The sequence below is a fragment of the Ambystoma mexicanum genome, chromosome 13 (genome assembly GCF_040938575.1).
Source record: "Ambystoma mexicanum isolate Mex_15411 chromosome 13, UKY_AmexF1_1, whole genome shotgun sequence".
Taxonomy (NCBI): Eukaryota; Metazoa; Chordata; class Amphibia; order Caudata; family Ambystomatidae; genus Ambystoma; species Ambystoma mexicanum.
This window is the reverse complement of record NC_090938.1, coordinates 236,845,738-236,859,856: the sequence shown is the minus strand read 5'-3', so window position 1 is coordinate 236,859,856 and position 14,119 is coordinate 236,845,738. Positions and strand designations below refer to the sequence as shown.

Below are 14,119 nucleotides of genomic sequence, written 5' to 3'. Positions count from 1 at the left end.
CCTTGTTGTGCTGGCACTGCCTGAGGCTGCAGGACTACATTCCTCCTTTGATCTGCTGGCCCAGGAACAGGAGCAAATATTGTGGAGTGTGACCCTGCATCCGTAACCACCACAAGCGGACTTTCCAACACTGAATGCCCATAGAGGGGTCTACCCCCAGTGCAGGTGGGCTGGACAGAACAGCATCCCTGCCATAAACACTCACCTACGATGGGACATATGTCTCAATGTCCGATTCAGCACCTGATTCATAGTCTCCGGAGGTGTACCCAGAGACACCCGTGGACAGTATGGTCTGTAGGAGTAATGGGTTTTCACCCACCACCACCCCACGTCCTCCACTGGTGCCTGGTTGTGGCTTTGAGTACTCCTGCCTCTGCGCCATCTCCTCCTCCTCAACAGCATCAAGTGCCTCATCACCTGCAAAAACTTCAAAGAAAAGTAATTAAATCAGGCATGAGCACCATAGCCTACACACATAGGCATGACGAGGCAGACATCCAGTACATAAATGACACATGTCACACATGACAATAACTCTGGCATGCATGCACCGGCAATGAGTTGGAAGGGGAGGCAAAAAGTAGACGCTGAGGACTCCAAGATGGAAAAGCAACATGTGCTGCATGCTGGATAGCACTGGCATCACACATCAGCCTGTGAGTGGCATGGACAATCCACATACAGGACATATGCCAGCACACAGATGGCTTGTAGCATAGCCATGGCACATTTGACAAGGACACCCAGATGGTAGCAAATCAGTACTGTCACCCAGCCATGTGAGATGGACATCATGAAACTAAACATGCAAAATAGTGTGACGAAACATGCATGTGCCACAAGCCAGTGTTCACTGATCCAGTGATGGCAGGCACATGGATACATCAATGGTTGGTCACTTCGACATGACAAAAGACAATTGTCATGTTGAACATTCAAACAGGGCCCTGAGGTGAATGTGTGCAGGCCATGTGTAAGTGCACATTACTCAATCAGCCTGATTGATGAAATCATTCCCATAATAAGGTAACAAATGTGGGCCATTGTGGGGTGTAATCTATGTCAGAAGTATGTCACATCTGGGGCAGAACGGCACAAAAATGTGTGGTAAAAATGCTAAGGATTTCATCAATCAGGCAGAATGAACAGGAAAACAGTATGAACAATGTTGTGGCAAGATGGCAGTTGAAGGGCAAGTGCAGTAATCAGGTGCTAATTGTGTACTGCGGTCAGAAGGGATACTTGAAAACCCAAGGCCGGGGTATGGTTTGGAGGCACCACATGGGTGACCAATAGCAGTCATGACTACACAGCCTTACCTGGCACTCAATCAGAACACATCACCCAAGCAACATACAAATGGTTTGCACACACATGCATGGCCACTCACCAGACGTTGCCGCAAGATCTGGTAGGTCTCCCACGCCTTGGATCTGATCCTCTGTGATGAAGCCTCCAGCGATACTCCTGTTCTGTGAGTACTTCCTCCTCCGGTGGAGATCCACTGCCAGTCACCAGAGTAGAGGCATGATTGGAAGCCAGCTTGTTCTTTGCTCTGCGTTTGAGGTCATTCCACCACTTAGAGCAATCATCAGCTGTGCGCCTCACAAATACAAGGGAACTAATGTGGTCCACGATGCACTGCCAGTCGTAGTCTTGCATCCTGCAGTCACCAGCATTTCGCGGCCATGGGCCGACATGTAGCCCACAAGTGTGTCTAGTTCTGCATCATTGAAACTACACTTCCTTGACGTGCCGGAGGGGGGTGCCGTGTCTGGGGTCCCAGCCTGTACCGCAAGAGCACCCTTCTTCCTCTTGGAAGGTGGTGCGGACCCTGAGTGGCTTACGCCGCTCTGGTTGGTAGGGGCTGAAGCGCAGGTGAACTGGGCACTGGAAGTAGCCAAAGGCACGATGACCAAAGATCTCACTGCAGGCATTGGCTTCTGGGTGATGTTGGCAGGACCAACCTTGGTGTGATGGACTTGGACCAACACTGTTCCGGCTGGGAGACTTGGAGCTGGGGTGGATTGAGCTGCAGCTGCCCCTGCAGTCTCCTCACCGTGGCTACTTGGGGCAGCAGATGACATTGCTGCCCCAGATCCACGGGGCCTGGTGACAGCATCTTTCACCGCCACACGTGGCTTTGACTTGGTGGCACGGAAGTCAGCCTGGGAGTCATCCTGTGCCGGTTCGGTTGACAATATGGGCGGGGTTAACAAGGCCTGAGCTGGTATAGTGTCAGCTGCATCTCCCTGACCCATTGGGGGGGGGCATAGGTATCCCTTATTGGTCCTCCATACACTGGCCTCTTGGGCCACCCTGCACATCCTGGCCACGTCCCCTACCGCACCCACCCCTTGGAGGTCAGCCAACTTTGCCTTCCTTACCGCTTGGTCGCCTCCCAACCATGGCACTGATGTTCTTGTGTGAATGGGAGGTGCAGTAAACAATTGTCCTGGGCAATTGGGGTGAAAGGGGTAGGGTACTAGATAGAATACGTACCCAAGTGCTCTAGCAAGGCTGTCTGTGACCCCTGGTGGAAGATGACGGGTCACGCAACGCTCAGGCACCCCGAAAACAATATTTAACATGCACGTGACCCCTGGTAGCCCACGTGCATGGAATAGAGAACCCGCACTACGCTGTGGCACCCAGAAACACAAAAATAAGCATACGCGTGGTACACGCAGGCTACAATGACCTCTGAATGGATACGCGACACACGGTGGCAACCACAGTTGAAAAATATGTGCGCGACTCACCGTCTGCCTGGAAAAAGAACGTGAACACCCCCGCCAAAGGAAGACTTGAACGCCGTCTGAGTATACAAGGAGAACAAACTGAAAACGTTGTGAAGTAATCACGTGTGAACCGACAAGAAGTACAAGAATCACCCGCTCACTCTGCACAAAAAGCACGTACAAGAAAATGGCATCCTACGTGTACCTTTTAACTCATCCCACACGTGCAACGTCACTTACGCGCTAAGGGCCTTTCCTCCAATTACATGCAGTGACACCCTGACGTGCAGTTTATGCACGTGTACAATCAACATGCACCGTGTTGGGGGAAACTCCCTTGCGCGTTACGTCACAGATGCGCTTACGTGCTAAGGGCCTTTCCTCGAATTACACGCTGAGGTGCAGTTTTTTCACTGCCAAATCACTACGTATCAAGCCGGCCACGCACAACACACGGAAGACCACGCTCCTGCCCAGAAGGCCATTTTCCTGCCCCCCAGAGCACGCGCACACCTGCTATCTGCTGCTGCCTGCCTGCTGGACACGTGCCCTGCTATTTGGTGCCTGCATGTCAGCCATCTGCAGGGGTCCAGTTGCTGTGACCACCCCTGCTGGAACAGAAGACTCCCGACTGGTATTCCATCGCTCCACAGCCCAGCCCCAGGACCCAGTTGCCCACTCACACCTGCCTCAGGGATTGCCATGTCGAGGGAAACCCCATCGGAGACCACTGGCAACCCCCAGCCTGAGAGGCAGAGGGCTACCAGCTTCAGTGCCGCAGAAGTTGGTATCCTGGTGGAGCAAGTCCTGGGGCATTATAATGCCTCTTTGGAAGTTCACGTGCCGACAATGAAGGACGGAAGAGGATCTGGACGGACATTGTGGCTGCCATCAACGAGGAGGGGGTGGCAGCCCGCGACATGCAACACGTCTGGAAGCGCTGAGAGGACTTCTGGTCTAGGACCCTCCGCAAGGACCGGCCCCTCTTGAAGGGAAAGCATGCAGAGGGGTGCCGGGTCCACCTTAGCAACATCCAGATGAAGGTCCTGGAACGCATAAACCGAGCGCTCCACCGCCAGATCCTTCAGAGGCAGACCTGTCCGGAGTCGAGCGGTAAGTGACCATGCCTACTGATTGGACGCTGTGCATGTCGAGGTGTGGCATGAGTGTGCAGGTTGGACATATGTCTTGGAAGACCCATGTTTGGATGTTTATGTACAGGGACATGAGCCTGCCGCATGTGAGTCCAGTCATGTGTGAGGCACATCAATGGTGTATGTGTTCAAATGTATGGTGCCCAAATGCATGTGTCGGTACACACATGTTTTGAATTATGTGGATGTACTGTGGCATGGTTGTGGTGTGACACATGGATGCTGCTTCCACCTTCATGTATGTGTACAATGTGCTTGTGTGTGTATTTGACATGTGTGGCACTGTGATACACCATGGATGCATGTGACACCGACATGTAGGAGGCTGATTGGCAGATGTGACATGGATTCCGATGATTTAACTGTGACAGGTAGTGGTGATGTGCAGATACATGCATGTCTGGTGCCGTGTGTGCATGTGTTTGGCACTCCCCGTGTTGCATATGTCAGGCTAACCTTCGGATGCTCATGCTGTTGTATGTGTATGGATGGTGCTGCCTGCTGCAACATTCCTCTTAATTTGCGCATGTGTGTGGGTTGAAACGATGTGTGTTGGGGAGTGTGATGCCATGTGTGAAGTTTGAGACTGCCACTCATCTGCCACTGTTATGTGTGTATCAGACCATTATACAGTGCCCTGATGGATGCGTTCTGTCTCTCCCTGTCTGCAGCGTCAACTGATGAAGAGGGCGGAGATGGTGCTGTGGAGCACAGTGGCAGGGATCCCACCGTCGGCCAGAGACACAAGGCCCATCTCCCCTCCCATGTTGTCATCTCGTCGGGGAGTGAGGAGTCTGGTTCCGTGGCCGCAGCTGCCGAGGGTAGGTCCAAGAGGCAGAGGTCGGAGGTGGACTCCTCGGCAGCAGAAGGGGCAGCTGAGACCCCACAGGGTCCGATGGAGGAAGATGGCGCAGAGTCATCCAGGTTGGTGGTGGGTTTAGTTGAGGAGGAGGCCGTGGAAGGGACACACACGGGGTCTAGAGGGGGGATTCCACTGTCGCTAGTGTTGCAGTCCAGGGGCTGGAACAGGAGGCAGCACAGGCCGCCGCGGAGGTGCCTGTGTGTAATCCTGTCCCCGATCCTGTGACTGCATCATCCCGCACCATCAGGGATGCCTTCGTCCAGACCCGTTCGCAGGGAGGGGATGCGTGAACAATGGCCTTCCTCTCCCTGCGGATGTGGCAATCCGGTCCGTGTTGAGCCTGTCCTGGCTGGGGTGGCGTTGCGTCAACGGGGCATCCGGGATGACGTGCAGGGTTTTCGTGAGGACTCTGCACGTTATTTGGGATGCCTCATTGACCGCGTCGACCTACTAGGACGGGTCACCAGTGCTGGGTTCCTCCGTCTGCTGGACCTTGTACCGACTCCCTCCTCAACTGAACCCCTTATGCGCCAGTCGTCCGTGCGCACTTCCGGCCCAAGTATCATCTGGGTACCCTGTGGAGCTGCCTCTAACCCAGCGGCCACGCTGGTGGAGGACACATCCCTGCCACAGTCGGGAGTCGGAGGTCCAGCAGGGGTGGCCACCCCAACAACTAGACCCCAGCAGGAGGAGGGCGTGCAGGCATCAACAGGCAGGGCACATGCACGGAAGCAGCAGGCTCAAGGTGTGAACGATGATGGCTCAGGGCCATCCACATCAGAGGGGCAGGCATCGGCCGGAGGGCAGGAGGACCCTGGATTGGGAGTGTCTTCCGTGTGGCAGCAGTTGGGCCAGCAAATAGATGCGGAGCGGCGGCGGGCGGAAGAGGCATGGCTCATTATGGTCAGGGCGGAGAACTCCATGCGCAGGGCACTGAGGTGGGCTGAGTGCCTCGAGGAAATTCGCAGGGAGTTGGAGGTGGACATGGCGTTATCCCTGCGAGACCTCGGGCCAGGGAACAGGTCTGCCTCCAGGACGTTGAACAGGAGTTTGGTGCTGCCCTGAGCCGGGAAATCAACAAATGAGCCGTAGGACTTGCCAGCCGCCATTGTATATAGTTAATTAGTGTTAGGTTTCCTTTATATTTTAATTTCATTTGGGGCGCATGGACTATGCCCCACCTTTTTATATATAGTTGTTTATTAGGTAGAGTTTTTTCTAGGTTTCATTTGGATTGTTGGGCTCATGGACCCTGGATTTGGAAATTGTATATAGTTGAAGACTGGATTGGACTTCAGTTTTTTCATTTTTTACCATGGAGCAATGGATTTATTTTTTCATTTGGATTTTGTTTGATGGGCGAACCCTTTGGAGACATTTTCGTTTGGATTTATTTTGATTCAGCCATGTGTGTGGATCGTGATGACGTGTTTGGGGGGGGGGTACATGAGTCGGGGCCTGCTGCCAGGTGCCCGTCACTGGGGGTGGGTGGGTGGGGGACATGAGTCTGGGCTCACAAGTGTGCTCACAAGTGCATGGTGCCATGTGTGCTGACTGCAGGGCATGGTGAGGGTTGTAGGGTAGTCCCCTGTGGTGTGGGCTGCCTGCAGGACATGGGGAGGGGGGAATCCGCACACCCGGGATGGCACACGATGCCAAATCGCACGCAAAACTCCCTGCATGCCCCTCATAATACACGTACACCTCTCGCGCTAGAGAAATCGCGTGTAGGACTCCCCGCGCACCCCTCTGAATACATGTACCCCTCTCGCGCCTGCAAAATCGCATGTAAAACTCCCAGCGCACCCCTCCGAATACATGTACCCCGCTCGCACAGGGCCTATCTTGTGTGAAACTTCCTGCGCACCCCCAAATACACGTACCCCGCTCTCGCCTGGAATATCGTGTGTGAAACTTCCCGCGCACCCCTCAGAATACACATAGCCCGCTTGCACAAGCCCTATCGCGTGTGAAACTTCCCATGCACGCAGGCACCCCAACCACCCTGGCCAGGCCCAACAGGCAGCCCACTCACCATCCCCATGCCCCGCAGGCAGCCCATCCACCCTGGGCATTCCCCGCAGGTAGCCCACGCCACAGGGGGCTGCTTTTTCTATGCAATTTACCTGGCGCGAGCGGGGTACACGTATTCCGAGGGGTGTGCCAGTACATTTTGACGCTTTTGGGTGCTGTGAGCGGGGTGCGCGTAGTATTTTCACGCGATTACAGTGTACCGGCCCTGTAAACTGGTGCAGGGTTAGCGCGGCCCTTTGCGCTGCATTGGGGATTTCAATGCCTTTTCATTGCGCAAGGGGCGTTCTTGGGGGCGTAACTGGCGCTGCAGGATGTTCTCTGCGCCAGCACTCAAAATGGCTTGGGAATTCCAACAATACGCTGTACGCCAGAATGCTGTTTAGCGCACATGGCTGCGCATGCTGGCGCACGCTCCCTCTCTGCGCTTCTCGCGTGCGCTGCCTCTGCGCTGAAATCTATGAATTACCCCCTTAATATTATGTCATGTGACTAACCTGCTAAGGAAACGCTTTGAGGCTGCTTGATGTAAGCTGTAGGACTATTGCTGAAGCCATGGCTCTGTGTTTAAATTCTACTGATGTTCTTGCTGTTTTTACAACCAGTAGTTCTCTTAAGTGGTGGGCATGAAGAGTCTGCCTAAAGAGGCAGAGGGACCCTGCTTAGTTTTACTTGGAAGTTACTTTGTAACCCTTCTGTATTATGGAGTATTGTAAAATATTTTTATTTGTTTGTAGTTTCAATGAATTGTTGAACTGATGATTTTGTCACAATGGTCCACAGTGTGTTTTATGGTGTATTTATGAACTGTTGCTTTTATGAATTCTCGTTGAAATAAAGCCTATGATCTGAACTGAATAAGATTGTAGTTATGTGCTTGATCCACATAAATGTTCATGTTGCAATATATTTGATTTTAATTTCTCTTGAAAAGTCTATCTTCTTTTGGTAAAATGTGTTATAAAGTAGTTTTATATTTATACACATATACTATTTTTATGTTGAATAATCTAATGTTCAGTGGAATACTTTTTTATATAATATATTCAAAAGAAGGCATTATATTTCATAACTATACCCATGATTTGTGTCCTCTCCAATACATTAATAAATTGGGCTTGAAAAAATTGACATGCGATGTTCTCGGATGCATTGCACAAATATATATGTATTAATATACATGTGAACACATGCACAGTAAAAGGTGTAGGATGTCCAACTGTGCAAACATCAAAACCTACTTTTCTCAAAACCCATCAAGCCCCAATTCTTGTGCAAGATTACCACAATTAGTACTTCATCACACTTGGATGCTACAGATATGTACATGTACACAGTTCTGTATAAATTGCTCAACATGTTTCTTTCCCTACTGCTGATAAATGCTGAAGATTCCTCAGGAGCATGAAATAATATGTGGCAACGTGATTCAATAAACCTATTCACATAATTATATTAATCCTCTTCAATGGATTTTGATAAGGATATTCTTCCTATAATCTCAAACCTTAAGTCTCTGTTCAATGCCTTCGAGAAGGACACGTGCTTAGTCTAGAATAGTAACCCAATAGCACCATACTAATCCAATATGATGCACTAATCCGATACCACAGCATCTTGTATCATGCTACAAATGTATTGGGAGTACCCGACGAGTAATTAATTGTAGCTCCTCATCGCCAATAATCAATATTGCTGTCACCAACAGTCTCATTGGAGCACACCTCAAGCAAACACCTCCACTCTAAACAGTATCTTCAAGTATGTTCAAAATGGCCACCTTAAATCATATGGCACTTTTTTCATAAACATTTATCTCTCTGTTTAGAATATAAATAGCTTTTAGTCTTGTATCAAAAGAAATGTTCTAAAACCATTTTCTTGGTTAATATTATTTGTTCTTTTTTCTTTTAAGAAATGCAGCCTCATTTTTTCAAGAATATTGTTCTGACCGGGGGAAATTCCCTTTTCCCAGGCTACAAAGAAAGAGTTTATTCAGATGTACGTCGTCTCACCCCTACTGATTATGATGTTGCAGTTATACTGCCAGAAAAGTAAGTTATTTTTTGCGGTTATAAGATGAAGCTCTGATTTATATCGACAATTGACTTGTTTATGCTTATATGCAATGCCTATTACTCCTATATTCATTCTTCACCATTTTAAGGATGTACAACGTATTGTCTGCAGCAGTATGTGGATTTATGTAGTATTACATGTTTCTCCAAAAAGTCATGAATGGAAAGCTAGTAATCAATCTTAGCCACAGGCATTGCTCCGAGCAGTTTCATTTGTTTACCCACCATTACTCACTCATAAAACTTTACTTTGGTGAGAAAAAAACATAAGTACACATAAAATGCAACAACCGGAGATCAAATGTACACCAACATATGCATTACAAAGGATATTAGTTACGAAGTTCCGTTAAATATATGAATCATAAAAATGCAATGAGCCAGATAAAGCAATTCAAGATAAAATCAAAACAAATGTAGGAATTCATATGCTGGTTAAATCCACTAGTACATGGTAAGGGATACAAAGCTATTTAGATCTCTCTTTTTTAAAATGTTGTTTTATTCTTATATTTCACCAATGTTGCATTGAGGGCCGAGGAGAGATAATCTTGCGGCTTCGTCCATATCCGCTCCTAGCAATGCTACTTACAATCAACCCCAAGCTATTCTTTCTCAATAGCCAGGCCATATGGACAAAATAGGCAGTAGCAAAAATTACAGTCAAGTTGACATATTGACTCAAAAATCTTTCAGCCACTGCTATCTGACGAACCCCTGCTTCTCTCAAAACCGGCTTTAAGTCATTTCTTTCTCAGATGAATAGATCCAGGGCAAATCAGCAAAAAGTGTATGGTAGTTTCATTAGCAGTCCCACAGAAAGGGCAAATACTGGTATTAGATAGCCTCCAATTTTTGGTATAGGAAGCGACAGGTAAAATGCTCAATCTGAATCTTAAATATAAGGATCTTTCAAATGGGGGGCAAATAACATCAAGATCTGGTTTAAAGCCGGGCGACAACCTGTGCTCTAGGTGATCCAACCCTGACTTTACATAAGAAGGCTCTATGCAAATCAGTCCACCAATGGGAGCAGCCCAGACTGAACTGCTAGGCCATTTCCAGTCTAAACGGGAATAGAATCAAACTCGGGCATGTTTCTGCCAAAACATGTCTTGTGCTCTTGCATGAGAGATATGACCTAGCATTTCAGGGTGGACTCCATTTCAGGGTGGGACCTAGCATGAGTTGCATATTGCTTCCCCATTAATGTCATGGAAGCCTAAAAAGAATGGTTTGAGGGTTGCCCACAACTATACCAGAGGTTGATTAATTCAAAACCTCACATTCCTCACTGTTCCGTTTTGCATCATATGGTACACCAACAGGTGTAATTGTATTTTAATAATTAAAAATGATTTAAAACAGTAATTTAACTACACAGTCAGGCTAGGCCATTGGGTTAATACAAACAGTTTATGGCTTAATTGTTGGTATGTTGCAAGTGATTTTCAACTAATTTAACAGAACATTTAATCTGCTACAGATATTGTATTGAGATAATTTCCAAGAAAATGATATCCGCACAGAAATCAAATTTCTTGTGCCATTTATCCTTTTTGCATTAGGAGTGCATCATTGATTAATTCTAATCTGATTATTCGATTGATTAACACTGGCCTTCTGTGTTTCGATCTCAATTCAAGCTTTTTTGTGGCCTATTATGCACAAATTGTAATTTAAATGTTGGTAAAATTATATTAAAAAAATTCAGATGACATGAGAACAACTTGAAAAGCAAAAATAACCACTGGTGTAAACGCATAATAAATTATAAATAAAACATTTGAGCCATGATGAATAGCATATGATCTTGTTGAAGTCATTTACAATACAGCATGGAAACCTTAATAGATAATAAGGTTGAGATCAAAAGAGAAACTCATACAAATCAAAAAGGAAGAGAAGTTATTTCTTGGTTTAATAAAGAGTACCTTGTGATGAATAAACAATATATGTATATGCCTTAATAAATGTAATTCACTTGAAAAAAATATCAGCTCTGCTGATTACTTAAAGGTGAATCGAGGAAACAGATTAGTATAGAGAAAGCCTGCTGGGCTGTGGACCTTTTAGTTGTTTAGCTGAATGAAATCAATAGTGGAGACCAAATTCCTTTAAATGTATGATGCATATTGAGGATTGCAAAGATGAGCTTATTTTCGGCCAAAGGGAACCATCAATTCCCCCAGAACAAAATCTTGGGGGAGCCTCCCTCGCTTTTTCTTCCACTGATTAGCCTTCAAGGAAGATCCTACTAATGAGTCTGCCTATTAGAGATTTCAGAAGGAACTGTCTTTCACATCAATGTCCCCAATAAAGTTACTACAAAATGTACATCAGGAAATTCCCTGATCACTTCTAGTATTTGCTCGAACTATAAATTGGCCATAATGGGACGCTTTGATGTTTCTCAAATTTGGACACATGGAGATTTAAACATTTCCCAGCCTCACTTATGCTCGTTTTCCCATTTATAACACTGTGACTATCTTAGTTAAGGGCATTCCAGATCAAGAAAACAAGATAATTTGCTAACCAGCTTCTCAAATTGGGTTTATTTTCTGTATCCTCTTTGCGTTGAGTTCCTGTTGCCATGTGGCTTGGTTGAATGGGAGGGTTTGTTTCATGTACCCCAAAAGCTTCATGACCGGCTATAAAATCAAAGCCATCTCATGGTGTTATTGCCCATTGCCCCATTTCTTTGGTCAACTCGGTTATAAAGATTTGAGCATGGAGGCTTCCTTCACTGATCTTGGTCTGTCCCTGCACACTCGCCACTTTTATGAAATCACTTAAGCTGTCAATCCAAGCATGGTCACGTGGTTATTCGAGAAAAAAAAATCAATATCTTTGTATGCTGAAATATTTTTTAATTTATCACGGACCTCCCTTCATGTAATTCTGTGCAAAATCATTGAGTATAGGAAGTGTCACAGAAGTGCTTGGCACCCCGAGGAATCATGGCAAGTGAATGTGGCAGATTTCTTTACCTTTATTTGGGTTTTTTACAGGAAGGGCCAACTTAAAGATGAACAGGCTCTTCCCCAAAAATTCGGGATGGTTTTTGCAGATAGGTCTGGGCCCTGTAAGGGAGGCATGGCATCACAATTGTGACACTGACACAAGGGTTACACATTTCAAACCTTTATTATATTCTTGGGGTTTAGAAAAACTCTTACTTTGCCCTACAGTTATGATGGGAGTAGTCTCTACCATCAAATAATAAAGAAAACACAGTCCTAGTCAGTCTTTGTCAAATCAAAATGGCCTATACTAACAAAACCTAATGTCTGCCGTATCTCTTATACAAAAAGTGTATAAACGAGAATGTGTATGAAAAGGAAAATCAGTGTTGTAAAATAAAGGATCAAGGTGGCTGAGTCAGCTCTCCTCCCCACGTTGGACAGCACGGAGTAAGGCGACCCCCATAAACAGAATGACACTGTGGCTCAGGTTATCAAAACAAAGGCCGTTCAAAAAGTGGGTTGAGGCCTGCTTCGCCTTCCACATTAAAGTCACTTATTCCAGCTTTCCAAAAGTTCTTTCGCAGTTCAACAAAAGTTCACATAGATCTCCCTCAGCAGGGCTCGGACCTCCCAATCACAGCACTTGCAGGGGTTCCCTTCCCGAAGCTTTATTCACATTCCTTAGGGATTCCCTTCCCCTAACTTATTTCAGACTCCCGGTATGCCTCAGTCGGGTTGTGACCTTTCACTGATGTCAAAGACTTTCGAATGTGCAAGGCTTTTACTATAGACCTCTGCAGGACCACTTCGACTTTCACTTCAGCTCTCCCTTTGGTTATTTGCTCCAGTGTCTCTTGGTCTTAGTAGTTCCATACCACAAGTACAAAAGTTCAAAGAAATCTTTCTCTTAAAGCATTCACCTTTTTATATTCCCCTTTCATCTGAGTTAATCTTGACCATTGCTCATTTCAGAGTTTATTCAGTTTGCTGCTTTATGACAATATATCACATTTCGTGGGGATTTTCGAGTCGGCTATTTCCTTTCGCCGGACCGCTCCGCTACTCTATATCACTGACTTCACAGTTATCAATAACTTAAAGTTCACTACTGGTTTGCTTTCTTTCGCGTCTCTCATGTGCAACCTTCAATTGTAAGATATTCTGTTGCGGCTTCAATCTTTCCTTAACGCAAACCGGCCTTTCATGTCTTTCACGAACTCACTGGCTGTGTACATTCCTTTCTTGCCTTTGCGGCTTTAATTCACGAGGCGAGGTTAATACCACAGGCTTCACCTCGCCTCTCCAACTCTACCGTTCACCCGGGAGGGTCACTGGCGTCTTTAACACAATGCAGGTTCTGATGCTTGTGGATCTGCTTAGAATCACGTGCTGTGCATATAGTTTGACATTTAGTGGAAATCGCGGAGTATTGCATCCTTCTTTCAAAGATCGAAAGGGGACGTCGACATGGGCGTGACTAACACTATCCCTAACGTAACGTGTAGTGCACCCAAAATCCTGCGCGCTTCGAGGTCCCTCAGATTGTTTTTTTCCACCAACCTAGTTGGACGCCTCTGCAGAGCTCGCAAGAGTTTTATATTGCTAAGTTGCCCCCACGACCTATAGCCGTCTAGTCTCCCCGACACAAATTTCTCTGACTGCTTCGTGGGTTTCCTGCCGCCGACTCATCTACAACTGCTCGCGACTGTCAACCGTGTGGCCTCGGCCCTCCGGCCAGGCCCTTACAGTAGGAGAATGGGGCCTTGTGTTTATTCTTCTCTAAGAATGTATTTCCTTCACCACTCTTTATCTTCTTGGTATGGCTGCTGCTACCCTCTGCTATGGAGAGGACTCCCTTTAAATTCTGCCCATCGTGTAAATCAGTGTCTTCCTCGCGATCACGACAGCGCTGATGCAAGGCCTGTATGCTCTTTCGACCGAAGACGTTGAAAGACAGTCAGACTAAACAGTGGGCGGTCTACGCTATGTAGGCCGAAAGCCTTTCCCATGTTGCCACTGTCGCTTCGGACGACGAGGAATCCGCCAGCAGCCCTGGCTCCAAATTGGAAGCCATCGCCCTCTCAGCGGAGCCCTTGCGCTCCCAAATGCCCGTGCCCGGCCCCGACAGGCCAACGGCACTGTTAGTGGAAAATCGCACCCCGGTGACAAGGGCACCCATGCACCACGTGTACAAAAGCACACAACGCCTAAGGTCTCTTCAACTCAGTCGTCGAAGAAGTGCACAGGGCCACCAAAAATGTCAACGGCATCTTCCGAACCT

The 14,119-nt window shown here is 47.2% G+C and overlaps 1 protein-coding gene across 1 annotated transcript in view; it reads left to right on the top strand.

Annotated features, from left to right (window-relative positions):
* The window catches only part of ACTR6 (actin related protein 6), a 601,838-nt gene that overhangs the window by 567,622 nt on the left and 20,097 nt on the right, over positions 1 to 14,119 (top strand). The window contains exon 10 of the mRNA XM_069633699.1: positions 8,707 to 8,845. Within this exon, the coding sequence (XP_069489800.1) occupies positions 8,707 to 8,845 (139 nt within the window). The remainder of the gene's footprint in view (positions 1 to 8,706; positions 8,846 to 14,119) is intronic.